Source organism: Chelonoidis abingdonii, chromosome 11 (assembly GCF_003597395.2).
Source record: "Chelonoidis abingdonii isolate Lonesome George chromosome 11, CheloAbing_2.0, whole genome shotgun sequence".
In the NCBI taxonomy this organism is placed as follows: Eukaryota; Metazoa; Chordata; order Testudines; family Testudinidae; genus Chelonoidis; species Chelonoidis abingdonii.
The window spans coordinates 3,837,165-3,851,085 of NC_133779.1; the positions used below are offsets into that span (position 1 = coordinate 3,837,165).

Consider the following 13,921-nt stretch of genomic DNA (forward strand, 5'->3'; position numbering starts at 1 on the left):
GCCGGGGATCTACTCTGGCCAGCGTAGAACAGGTGTCAGGGCTCCCTGCTTGAGTTGAAGGTGGGGGCCTGGCTGGAGCACCCTGCACTGTGTTTTTTCTCTGCCCCCAGGGGGCAGAGCATGAATTAGAGCAACCCCAAGGCTGCTCTAACATTCACCACATGCCAGACCCGGAATACAGGGAGTGCAAAGCAGAACTCAAAAGCCACCTGGCCCCAAGTGCCAGGTTGGGGAACCTGGGAATCGGGCCCCCTTAATACAGTGCGTGCTCAGCAATGTAATAATAGTTCAAGACGCCTCCCTCCAGTACAGCAAACCCAGCTCAGGTGATGTCCTCCCAGATAAATATCCAGCTTGATCTGACCTCAAGGCACAGGGATTCCATACGCCGGCAAAGACCCAAACCATGTCCATTTGCTGGGAGCTCCTGGGGCCTGCATGGACTAAGTTTGATGGCCCGTGGCCTGGTTCCTACTGGATAAGTTTCCGCCCTACCCACCCCCTCTGGCTCTGGTTAGCCCAGTCCAAGGCCAGCTGGGACCATTAGATCATCAGTCTGATCGCCAGGCTGTTAAATTTGGCCCGGCTCCCCCGACCTCTTGCACAGGCCTATCCAGCCTGTCTTGCAGCAAGGCATGTGGAGACACCCGCTTCCTCTGGCTGTTTGTTTCCAGGGTTAGTCACCCTGACTGTGAAAAACTGGGGCCTTATTTCCAGTTAGAATGTGTCCGGCTTCAGCTTCCAGCCGGTGATTTTTGTTCTGTCTGTCTCTGCTAAACACATGCACCCTTTAAAGCCCGGGGTGTTCACCCAGTGTACGCTGTGATCAAGTAACCAGGGCCATATACGCTGTAACATCAGGTCACTTCTTGATCGTCTTTGTGATAAACCAGCTGGAGCCTTGTAAATCTCTCTTTCCCCCACAGGCATCTTCTCCCGCTTTTGAATCATTTTTGTGGCTCTTCTCTGTGCCCACCCCAATTCTGCAACAGGCATGTTTAAATGCGCCCCCCTTCCTCCACCCCAGAGCTGGGCGCAGCGTCCCAGGCTCAGTGCCACCGACACCGCCTCGCTCCTGGGCTAGATAATACTTAGTCCTGCCAGGAGTGCAGGGGACTGGACTAAAGATCTCTCGAAGTCCCTTCCAGTCCTGTGATTCTAGGAATGCTGCGATTATTTCTACGCAGCTACAAAGAAGCCGGATCCTGAGAGCTTGTTATCAGCTGCAGGCCCAGGACTGCGAACGTTTGGCTGGGGAGCACTTTTGAAAGCCACCCCCGCCTCTAACCACCACCGTGTGGGCTGAGTAGGAGACCTGACACTCCTATTTATTATGTTTAGATCAGGGCTGAGCCTGCACTGTCTAGGACCCTGGAGCGGCCAGACCGTTCAGCTCTGTACAAATGCGATCCACCTGCACGCGTGAGTGTCAAACACACACAGGCGTGCGCCACTGGCCTCTTTCACCATCGCCAGCAGCCTCCCGGGTTGGGGGGCTCTCAGGGTAGGCGGATGAGTCTGCTTCGGGGGTCCCCGTTGTCGGGGCGTTGGCTGGGAGCGTTTGGAGTTTCAGGGCCTGATCCCTAGGGGGTGTAAATCGCCGGTACTCAGCCAACTTGGAAGGCACTGATTTACGCCAGCTGTCCCTCAGTCTGAAGGTCTGTTTTCCTTAAGATCGTTAGCTAGTTCCTGGTGCTTTGAGCTCCGCGCTATGCCCTTGGGTAAACTCTCAGGGGCTTCTGTCCCAGGGGAGGTGCTAAGGTTTAAATTCAGTCCAGCTGCAGGTTTCTAACTGCTTTGTTGTCTCTCTATCTGTCTAGCTGGTTTGGAAGATCCAGGAATAGAACCCAGGAGTCCAGCCCCCTGGTCCCCTGCAGCTCTGCCGGGGTGGGTTTTGTTCCCCTATCGGGATGGGGTGTGCTCTGTCAGGTTCTGGGATCGCCCCGGGGAAAACCATCACGGAGTCCAAGCGGTGCCCGTTGTCGGAAAACCTAGCGGTGTCGAAAGCGGGACTGGAGCCCAGAGGCGACGGGCCAGGGGCAGGTCTCTTTCCACTGGCGGACGTGCAGAAGGAGCGGATCCAGGAGTCCTGGCGGATCCTGCACGACAATATCGCTCGGGTCGGCATCATTGTCTTTATCAGGTGAGCGAAGCTGCTGGTTTGGTGTGGATACCACAGGTCCAGATGCCCGATCAGTGTCATCCCCTCCCTGGTGCTTGTCCTGGAGGCTGGCTCACCCTGGGGTGCACAGGGATATTGCTGGGGACGAATGGTTTTTGCCACCAGAGGAAATCCCCCGAATAGTTTGGTTTGTAAGAAGCCAATGGGAGTTTCTTGGCTTTGAAAGGTTCCATGTTTCTAGCAAAGCAGAGCCCAAAAGACAAGTGTGTTCGGAGCTGGCGTCCTGTCTAGCTCTCGAGTATTCAAGGGGACACTAAGGACCCACGGGCCCAGACCCCCAACTGATGTCAGTCGGCATCGCTCCTTTGACTCCAGCTGGGGGATCTGACGCCGACGGAGTCGTACCTATTTACACCAGCTTGGGGATCTGATGCCGATGGGGCCATACCTGTTTACACCAGCTTGGGGATCTGATGCCGATGGGGCCGTACCTGTTTACACCAGCTGCAGATCTGGGCTCTTGACTCCACTGGGATGCTGCCCATTTCCACTAGCCGTGGGGCCAGTTTGGAGCCAGCCTCCGGGATCAGCCACTGATCTGTAAGGAGGAAGCTCAGGCATAAGTCTTTGGGTCTTACTCTTAGCAGCAAATTGTTTCCTGCCTTGCGCCAGTGTTTACATTCGAACACAAACACTGTCAGTTTTGATTCCTAGGTTCTGTTCCCAGCTCTGGGAGGGGAGTGGGGTCTAGTGGTTTGAGGGGGGGCAGCGCTGGGTTCTATCCCAGCTTTGGGAGGGGAGTAGGGTCTAGTGGTGGTGGGGGGCTGGGACCCAGGATTCCTGGGTCCTATTCCCAGCTGTGGGGAGGAAAAGTGGCTAATGATTACAGCAGAGGGGGAACTGGGTTCCAGGACTCCTGTATTCTATACTTAGTTCTGGGAGGGGAGTGGGGTTGAGAGTTACCCCAGGGGACAACAGGACACCTGGGGTCTGTTCCCAGTTCTGACACTAACTCACTGTGTGACCCCGGGCAATTGTCCCCTCTCCCTGCCTCAGTTTCCCCAGAGGTATGGAGACTGGCTTGTGGGGCTGAATTCATACATGTCTGTAAAGCACTTTTGGACTCTTGGATAGAAGTAGCCAGCAGCAGTTTACGACTGTAATACGCTCAAGCAAATACTTGTCAGTTAGCCCACTTGCAGGGCTCTCCCTGAATTAATAACCTTTGCAATTACTGGGGGGCTTCTCATCCCATGCTCTCAAAGCCCTTCCTGAAGGAAGGCTCAGTATCCTTATTGCCTTCCTAATAGAAGGGGGGAACAGAGGCACAGCAAGGAATCGGCCCAAAGTTAGTGACAGGGCTCAGAACAGAACCCAGGAGTCCTGATTGCCAGGCCCCACCTCCAATGCTCCAGCTACAAGACCAAATACCCTTATAAGACATGGAATGAGAACCCAAAAATCCTTATGCTGAGCCCTGCTACTCTAACCACTACTCTCCCAGAAAGAACCCAGGAGTCCTCCCACCCAGGCCTCTTGGCTCTAACCACTAGACCCTACTCCCCTCCCAGAGCGAGGAGAGAACCCAGGAGTCCTGCCTCCTAGTACCCCCCATTGCTCTAACCATTAGACACCACTTCCCTCCCAGAGCAGGGAGAGAACTCAGGAGTCCTGCCTCCTGGTGCCCCCTTGCTCTAACCATTAGACACCACTCCCCTCCCAGAGCGGGGAGAGAACCCAGGAGTCCTGACATGCAGCCCCCCTGCTCTAACCACTAGACACCACTCCCCTCCCAGAGCTGGGGAGAGAACCCAGGCGTCCTGCCTCCTAGTCCCCCCTCTGCTCTGGCGATGGCCCCGATCCACCCCTATTGGCCCTGTGGGGGCAGAGAATAGCCACAGCACAGGGTGATTTGGTCGTACTGAGGAAGGCGGGTGCTGGCACCTGCTCTTGCTTAGTGTTTGTGTCTCTCTGACCTGGTGGTAGCAGGATCTGCTTTGCATCTGGCATTGTCCGAGTGACTGGGGATGGGGAGGGGGGAGAAAACTGCTTTGCTCGAGTTCTTGCTGAGGTGGAGAAACTGGCCAGGTGGAGAAACTCCCTAGGGCCAGTGAGGTGGCCACTGACCAGAAGCTGCTGCTGCTGTTTGGCTGGATCAAGCACTGGAGCGGAGAGGTCAGAGGGGACAGCTGGATACTTAGCCCGGGGGAAGTCTGACCCGCAGCCTGCCAGCCGCCACTCATCCACGGAGCAGGCCCAGCCTGGGAGGCCCGGGGGCGTGCGCCCACCCCGGCCCACGTGCCCCAGTGCCAGCCCGTTAAGGAACCCCAGGCACGTTCCCCTGAAGCCACTGAGTTGTCACAGCTTCGCTAGTGCCAAGCCCCCCTGCAAATCACCAGCGTGGCTTAACACCCCCCGCTCCGAGATTTGAAAGGAGAGGACAGATTCTGGGTTCTCCATTGCGGCATTCCCCAGCTTTTTGCTGACGCCTGGAGGAGCGAGCTTCATTTCTGTTTAAAACGAGAGCCGAGGGACTCCCGAAATCCCCTGCCTCCCGCAGCTGGGACTTTGGAAAAGGCCCCAAGTGTCAGGAGACTCCTGATGAAATCACAACAGTTGGTGACATGGCTGTTGGCTGATTTCCCTGGAGGACAGAGAATAGCCACAGCACAGGGCGCTCTGGCCACGCTCCTAGCCAGGCGGCTGCACCCCATCCTGGGGAGATTCTCAGGGGCCGTTTGGGCTGCCAGAGAGGGGCAAAGGGCCCTGAGTGTGATGGAGAGGCAGGCCTAGAGGAATTGGGGCAGAGAAACGGGCATCTTTCGGGCTACGTTCCTCCACCAGGAAGGGAGAAGAGGCACCAGCTGGGCTTAATTTTCCCCGGGCAGCGTGATCTGTAACCCCCACCCATTGGCTCTTTAGCTGGGAACTCTGGTCCCTCTCCCATGGCAGCAGAGCTGTTCTGTGTGCCATATGGCATCAATTACTCCAATTACCCAGCTGCAGGGCTCCTGGCTAATTCAATAGGGGAAACAGCAAATTGATTGGGAACACGGCAAGCCTGTCCGATGGCATCAGCTGCCAAATGAGGGTCATTAGGGCCTGCTGGGAAACGAAGGCTGCGGTTAGAGCTGGAGCTGTCAGGCTGGATCTCAGCACCTCTTAACTTTGGCCTCGTGCCTCTTATAGATTCATTAGGAGAAGGATGCAAATTGCACGGCACAGACCCTGGCCGAGATCAGGGCCCCATTGGGCTGGGCACTGCCCAGACCCCAACCGAGATCAAGGCCCCGTCGCAACGGGCGCCGCCCTGACCCCTGCTGAGATCAGGGCCTCGTTGCACCGGGCGCTGCACAGACCCTGACCAAGATCAGGGCCCCATCGCGCCAGGCGCTGCCCAGACCCCAGCCGAGATCAGGGCCCTGTCGCGCCAGACGCTGCCCAGACCCCGACCGAGATCAGGGCCCTGTCACGCCGGGTGCAGCACAGACATCCAGTGAAAGATAGTACCTGCCCTAAAGAGCTCACACAGGTTGGGAGGGGAAACTGAGGCATGGAGATGGAAAATGACTGGCCCCCAGTCACCCAACAGATCAATGGCAAAGCCAGGAATAGAAGTCAGTTTCCCTGTGCTCTACCGCATTCTCTAGTAGGACAGGGTGTATCTGGCAGGCAGGACTGTAGGGGAGAGCCCTTCCCACAGCATGCCTGTGTTATAGGGTAAAAGGCCTGTTGTTTGCCTGACAACCACATGGCTTATGAACCCTGACATCCCAGGTCTCTGCTCTCGCTGGCCAGTGGCTCAAAGAGCTCAGCAGCCGAAGGATTTCAGCCCCTTTTCATCATGGCCTGAGGTGTATTTCTTTCTTAGTCACCGGTTCCACATCCTAGCTCGCCCCATCCAGCAGGATCTCAAAGGACTTTACCACAGAGGTCAGTGGCATTTGACAGATAGGGAAACTGAGACGCAAGGCAGGGGAAGGGTCTCCCTAGCCCCAGGCTGCTGCTCAGTCCAGTATGGGCCCACGCTGATTTCTGTTCTACTCCCAGCAGGTATCACTCCCCAGGCCTTGGTATCTCAGGCCAGTCTCCTTCCATCCTTCTGCTGGGGGGTTTCTCTCCCCAGCCTTCCCGGGTCTTCTCCACCTATAGGGCTGCATTCCCAGGCTAACCCTGCTTGGTCCTAGCTACTGCCTGAACTCGGGCAGACCGGCTCTTCCCCCAGGCTCCCCCCTCCCCTCCACCTGGAGGGGTGAGCTGAGGCTGGCACAGGACACAGCTGCCCCCCCCAAAGGACCACCGCCCTGGGGTGGGATTCTGCAGTGCGACGAACCAGGAGCCTCTGACATGACAACCGCCTCCCGCTCCATCTTAGCAACCGGATTGTGCAGCAACGCAGCATCCCACCACCGCCAGCCGCTTTGCATCGCCAGCAGTAAACCATGGCACGATCAGATCTGCAGAAAGGGCACAGCCCAGGGGATCATCCGCTTCTGTGGCACCCTCAGGTGCTGGGGCTCCAATTAGCTTTCTTCCCCAGCGGGCAGCCCCGCAGATCCCGGTGGAAGCCGGGGGCAGGGGGGAGTTTTATTTAATCCGTGTGGCTTTTCCTCCTTTCTTTTGTTGGGCTGCTTTGCATAGAGGTTCATAATTAACGAGCACCAAGTCCCCCCCACCTGCCCCCCGCCCTAGTCAGGCTCAGCTGCCCTCGCAAATAAACGAAAGTGCAGGCCCTTGATCCACCAGCTGGTGCGTCGGGGCTGTGCTGGCCACCACTGGACTGAATTGGCCAAACTACGTGTCATAAACCCCTCTACTGCTCCGAACCAGTGGGGATTTTCCACTTCTGGGCTTTTGGAGCATGCAGAGCTGAGTTCGATAGCCCAGCACCTCTCTGCCATTTTAGGGACTTGCCATGTCTCGCAGAGGACGAGTTAGCCCCAGGCGAAGAATTACCAATGATTCCCTTTCACTGAATTTGCTCAGCGCATAATCACAGACCATTAGACTGGGCATGTCATAGGGGGCCTTAAATCCAGGCATCTCACAGCATTTCACAAACAGTGGGAGGAAATCTCACAGATCCCAGGACGTGACCGCTAGCCTGCTTTTACTGATGGGGAAACTGAGGCACAGAGCAGTGAAAGAGCTTGCCCACAGTCACACAGCGAGTCTGAGGCACAGCTGGGGAGGGGATCCAGGCATCCTGATGCTCACAGAGAGTCTGGGCCACAGCTGGGGTGGGGACCCAGGAGTCCTGATGCTCACACAGAGTCCAGGCCACAGCTGGGGAGGGGACCCAGGAGTCCTGACACACACAGGGAGTCTGGGCCACAGCTAGGGAGGGGACCCAGGAGTCCTGATGTTCACAGGGAGTCCGGGCCACAGCTGGGGAAGGGACCCAGGAGTCCCAATACACACAGGGAGCCTGGGCCACAGCTGGGGAGGGGACCCAGGAGTCCTGACACACACAGGGAGTCTGGGCCACAGCTAGGGAGGGGACCCAGGAGTTCTGATGTTCACAGGGAGTCCGGGCCACAGCTGGGGAGGGGACCCAGGAGACCTGATACTCAGTGACTGAGTCTGGGGCTCAGCTGGGGCCAGGCCTCAGCTGGAGGACGGGGTCCAGTTCTGGGCGCTGCGCTATAGGAGAGACGTGGGCAAATCGGAGAGAAACCAGAGGAGAGCAACAAAAAGGATCCAAGGTTCAGCAAACCTGCTCTGGGAGGAGACTTTAACAAACCTGGGCCAGTTTAGTCTGGAGAAAAAAGAGTGAGAGGGAATCTGGAAACAGTCCTAAGATATGTTAAGGGCTGTTATAATGAGGACGAGGATCAGCTGTTCTCCATGTCCGCTGAAGGCAGGATGAGACATGATGGGTTAATCCACAGTGAGGGAGATTGAGGTGAGATATTAGGAGAAACTTTCTAACTCCCACGGGAGGGAAGCTCTGGAACAAGCTCTCAAGGGAGGTTGTGGGATCCCCGTCCCTGGAGGTTTTTCAGAACTGGACAGACAAACCCTGGTCAGGCCTGGCCCTCGTTTACTTGGTCCGGCCTCAGCGCAGGGGGCTGGATCCGTCGACGTCCTGAGGTCACTTCTAGCCCAACATTTCTCTGATACTGATTGGCCCAGACTCTGCTTAGCCGGCAAAAGCCAACAAGCCTCACAGCCTGTGGCACTGCTGCCTGGAATATGCTGCTGCCTTCCACTGAGCACAAGGAGCTCTGAATCGAGTTCCCTCCCCCTCCGTGCCGCATGGGGCGAGGTGCTGACAGATGGCTCTCCGCAAAGCTCCCCTGTGCAGAACAATCACTGTCCCAAGAGCACGGTATTCAGCACGGCTGCTTGTGGAGCATCCCTCCAAGCTGTTCATTCGGAGCGTTAGCCCAGCTGTACATTTTGTTTCTGTTGGGTTCAGCAAAATGGGTCCCCGCAAGCAGACAGGAGGCTTCTTATCCATTCTGTCTACATTAGGGCTAGTGGATTACGGTAGCACCCACAGACTGCATCTGAGATCGGGGCCCCGTCGGGCCGGGTGCTACCCAGACACACACTGACCGAGATCAGGGTCCAGTCGCACCGGGTGCTGCCCAGACACACAGTGACCGAGATCAGGGCCCCGTCGTGCCGGGTGCTGCCCAGACACACAGTGACCGAGATCAGGGCCCCGTCGCACCGGGCACTGCACAGACACACAGCGACCGAGATCAGGGCCCCGTCACACCGGGCACTGCATAGACACACAGCGACCGAGATCAGGGCTCTGTTGCACCAGGTGCTGCCCAGACACACAGTGACCGAGATCAGGGCCCTCTCACGCCAGGCGCTGTACAGACACACAGTGACTGAGATCAGGGCTCCGTTGCACCGGGCGCTGCCCAGACACACAGCGACCGAGATCAGGGCCCCGTCGTGCCAAGTTCTGCCCAGACACACAGTGACCGAGATCAGGGCCCCGTCGCACCGGGCACTGCACAGACACACAGCGACCGAGATCAGGGCCCCGTCGTGCCAAGTTCTGCCCAGACACACAGTGACCGAGATCAGGGCCCCGTCGCACCGGGCACTGCACAGACACACAGCGACCGAGATCAGGGCCCCGTCGTGCCAAGTTCTGCCCAGACACACAGTGACTGAGATCAGGGCTCCGTTGCACTGGGTGCTGCCCAGACACACAGTGACCGAGACCAGGGCCCCATCTTGCCAAGTTCTGCACAGACACACAGTGACCGAGATCAGGGCCCCGTTGCACCAGGTGCTGCCCAGACACACAGTGACTGAGATCAGGGCCCCGTCGTGCTGGGCGCTGCCCAGACACACAGTGACCGAGATCAGGGCCCCGTTAGGCCGGGCGCTGCCCAGACACACAGTGACCGAGATCAGGGCCCCATCGTGCCAAGTTCTGCACAGACACACAGTGACTGAGGTCTTGGCACTGCCTGGCACAGTGAGGCCCCAGTCTTGCTTGGCACCTCTCGACATGACAGTAATACAGGTAATGAATGATAAAAGGGAATTCCAGTATCTCTCCAAATCCTGTGAAAAGGTGTGTGGTCTGAGCCCCTGGAACGGGGGCTTGGACTTAAGTGTTCTGGGTCCAGGAGCCAGAACTCCTGGGTTCCACTCCTGGCTCTGGGAGGGGAGTGGGGTTTAGTGGTTACGGGGGTGATGGTTGGGAGTCAGGACTCCTGGGTTCTGCTCTGGAAGGGGAGGGCTTCTCTGCCAGTTACAGAGGGGCACTTAGTCAGGATTCCTGGGTTCTCTCCTGGTCACTTCCGAGGTCAAGTCACTTCTCAAGGTGAATGGCTCCAAGCTTTGCAATGTGCTGTGGAGGGGGAAGGGGCAGTCTACGTGGCAGAGTGTTATTTTGACACTCCCACTAGGGGTCGCGCCCATGCACGTCGCCCAGCTGCCCTGTGGTACAAGAAGACCCAGTTAAACGGCTAGTTTGCATGTCTGATTCCCCCTAAGTCTGTCTCCCCTCCCCCGCTCAGGTTATTCGAGACCCACCCTGAGTGCAAAGATGTTTTCTTCCTCTTCCGGGACATCGAGGACCTGGAGCAGCTCAAGATGAACAAGGAGCTGCGAGCCCATGGCCTGAGGTGGGTCCCTGTGGGGATGCTATGGAACCTACTACCGTGCCAGGCCCGAGCTCCTGGGTCTGTGAGGGCAAGGCCCTTGAGTCACAAAGCTAATGCAAGTGGCGGAGCGACAGGAACCAGGACTCCTGGGTTTGTTCCTGGAACTGGGTGGAGAGTGGCGTCTCACTTCCCTGTGCTGGCTAATGTGAGAAGGGGAGCTGCTCCCCAAAACGAGGGTTGGCTCTCCCACCAGACCCGATTTTGAAAGATAAAGTAATCAAGCCATGGAAATACGAGTGGTCTGAGACAGGGAGGGTCAGGGCTGGAGTCAGGCCCATAAGGGGTGCCCAGCCATGGTATGGGGTGGGGGGCATGGGAAGAAAGTTGGAGGGGTTGGAGAGGAGCCAGGGGGAGCTTTGGGAGGGCTGGGAACAGAACTGGGGGGAGCTGGGAGAGGGAGCTGGTTAGTCAGTTAATTTGCTAGATGGATATTATTACTGTCTGAAGAACAAGACCCCGACGTCTTCAGACCAGCCCTTGTTAGCCTGTGGAACTCCCCGCCAAAGGATATTACTGAGTCAGGTGGATGCCGGGGGCTTGCTTTACAGAGGTGCTGAGAACCCACAACTCACTGTGCAGCCAGTGGCAGCTACCAAAGCTCGGACATGAGGCCTGAGGGTTCTTCATGTTCATGCATCAGGGCATTGGCGCTGGAGGGGGTCAGGAAGGGATTTCTCCTGGTGTAAGGTGGGATCCCCCTCTGAAGCAGCCAGCTTTGGCAGGCTAGAGGGCTGGATGTTGGCAGAGTATGGCACATCTTCTGCATCCTGCTCTGACCCCTGGGAAGTGATGCAGCCATGCCCCTAATCCAATACTTGATTCTCCCCCACCCCAGGGTGATGTCCTTCATTGAGAAAAGCGTGGCCCGGCTGGACCAAGAGGACAAGCTGGAACAATTGGCCTTTGAGCTCGGCAGGAGTCACTACAGATACAACGCCCCTCCCAAGTACTATGAGGTGAGCGCCCCAGGGTCCCGGCAGCAGGGTAGGGGGTGGACCCCCGCATCCTGTGGGGAGTGGGGGGAGCTCCTGTGGGATCTGCTTACCCCATGGGTGTTTGGAACCAGGCTCCATGGCTCTGTGCACGAGGGTATCCCAGACTGCATTGGACCATAGTGGCAGGATGGGAGTGATTTTCCCAGCACATTCCAGTACAAAACAATTTTCCCAGCATGCTCTGGTACAAACAGTTTTTTCCCCAGCATGGACTAGTACAAACAGCTTTTTTCTCAGCATGCATGAGTAGAAATATCTTTTTTCCCAGCATGCTCTGGTACAAATGCTTTTCCCCCAGCATGCTCCAGTATGAACAGCTTTTCCCACAATTCACTAGGACGAACTGCTTTCCCCAGCATACTCCAGTACAAATCACCTTTCCCCCACAGATCATCAGTTCGAACCGATTTCCCCAGCATGCACTGGTACAAACTGCTTTTTTCCCCAGCATGCAAACTGCTTTTCTCTCCCCGCCATGCTCCAGTACAAATGGCGTTTTCCACTGTTCACCAGGACGAACCAATTTTCCCAATCCCAGTATACCCTGGTGCGAACCGATTTCCCCACAATCCACCGGTGCAAACTGCTTTTCCCAGCACATCCCAGTATGAACCGCTTCCTGCCCACCCCCTCCCCCTGGCAATTTGCCAGTATGGACTGGCAATCTGTGGGGACGGCGGTGCCCAGCCACGTCCGGACTGGTCCGTATTTGCCACAGGTCCATCTGTAGCCCAGGCAGGGAAGGGCTGGGGCTGGTGCCTCCCTCTGACCCTGCCTCGGCTCTCTGTTTCCAGTACGTGGGCATCCAGTTCATCAGCACGGTGCAGCCCATCCTCAAGGAGCGCTGGACGCCGGAAGTGGAGGAGGCATGGCAGGTAGGGAGCAGCTCCATGATTGGCCCTCTCCCATGCTGCTGCTGGCAGAAGGCCTGTCCACGTCTGGGTGGGCTGGAGACCTTCATCCTGCCCCGCGCCCTTTGTGTGGGGCTCCCGCCATCAGCTGCAGCCAGAGGGGAACTAGACGAGGCCTCGTGGGGGTTTATGGGAGGTTTTGCCCTCCTGGTTGGTCTATTTTTGGAGCCCAGTTCTCAGCAACACCCGGGCTCCTCTGGCAGCATCCAGGGGTCTTGATATGAATTGAAATGGTCCACTGATGATCCATCCCATACAGGCCTCTCCAGGCCCCACGAGGGGCGGATCGGGGGTGTGACCGGAGCACACTGCGCTGTGGCTATTCGCCGCCCCCCAGGGCCCATAGGGGATAGAGTGTGACTTAGAGCAGCCCTCACGCTGCTCTAATTGGGGACTGGGGTAGGCTAGGGTGACCAGACAGCAAATGTGAAAAATTGGGACAGAGGGTGGGGGGTAATAGGAGCCTATTGAAGAAAAAGACCCAAAAATAGGGACTGTCCCTATAAAATCGGGACATCTGGTCACCCTAGGCTAGGCCCTGCAGGGTGTATTCAGGGAGTGCAAAGGGAGTTGTATTACGAAACAGATCATGCAGAGGGACTGTCCTGCTCAGCCCTTGCAGGAGGCTGGAGCATGCTCAGTTACTCTGTCGGGGGCTGGAGCATGCTCAGTGCAGACGGAATCTTTGGGGAATTTGCCAAACTCTAACCACTCTCTACTGAGCATGTGCCAACTGAGATCCTCCCCGCTAAGGCTTCTAACTTAGCCAGATATGAGTGGATTGTCACAGGGAGGGCAAAAGGCACCTCCCTGGCCCTAGGGCGACCATGCACGAACCAGCCTCCCAGCCAGGCCTGCTTCATCCCTTGTGCATTCTCTCTGTCCTCCCCTTGCAGAGTCTGTTCAAGTACCTGACGGCCACGATGAAACGGGGGTACTACGAGGAAGAGGAGAAATCGGGCAGCATCAAATCCCTTACCTTGAGGAAACCCAGGACTGGATCCATCCTGAACAGCATATAAGATCGAGAGCGGGCGGCGTAGCGGTTGTCTTGGCTTGCTGTGATATTCCCATAGGACCTCTCCCTCCCCCTGTGCACAAGGAACTGCCCTCGCTTGTTACTTTCACAGGCTGTGAATCCAGCTGTGATTCCAGCGCAGAGGCTGGATTTTTGCTGCTAGTTGGAGGCCCCATCTGTACAGCCGGGGTTCCCCCCGGGGGTTGCCACAGGAGGTAGAAGCAGTAAACTATCTCTGAACCCTTTCTACTTTGGGCATAGGCAGTTCGGGGAGAGCTTCCTGGAAGGGAAAAGAGGCTGAGAACAGGAGTCGGTTTTAAACGCCGGCATGAGGGCCTTGATTTCAATATATGGACTGTTATCAGCCCGGCCCATCTAGCAGCGGCGGGGAAGGGGTTAAACATCCCCTGAGTTTGCAGAGCAGCAGTGTTAAAGGTGAATCGTGAAGGGAAGGGGAATTGGGGTGGGTGCCCTCTCCCTGTTTGGCTTCTTTACGATGGATCCAGCCCCCCTGAGAAATTAAACTCGGTCCATCCCAGCTGCCAAATGGGAAGAACAACAATTTCTTGCGAGCTGGTAACTGTCTGCTACTGCTGCCAGCTCCGGGAGCGACTCTGCTAGCTTGAGTGGTGGAGGCCCGTGCTAGGCACAAGACGAGGTAGAGGCAGACAGAGCAGAAGGACAAGGAGACCATCTGGGCAGGTTCAAACCTGATTGATGACCATGTGCTG

The 13,921-nt window shown here is 57.0% G+C and overlaps 1 protein-coding gene across 1 annotated transcript; it reads left to right on the forward strand.

Annotated features, from left to right (window-relative positions):
• The first annotated feature begins 1,881 nt into the window (after positions 1-1,881).
• Positions 1,882-13,232, forward strand: LOC116822409 (cytoglobin-1-like). Its single transcript, XM_032776295.1, has 5 exons — positions 1,882-2,143; positions 10,120-10,227; positions 11,102-11,222; positions 12,056-12,136; positions 13,069-13,232. The coding sequence occupies exons 1-5, from the start codon at positions 1,911-1,913 to the stop codon at positions 13,192-13,194; spliced, it is 669 nt and encodes a 222-aa protein (XP_032632186.1). The 5' UTR covers positions 1,882-1,910; the 3' UTR covers positions 13,195-13,232.
• The last annotated feature ends 689 nt before the right edge of the window (positions 13,233-13,921 follow it).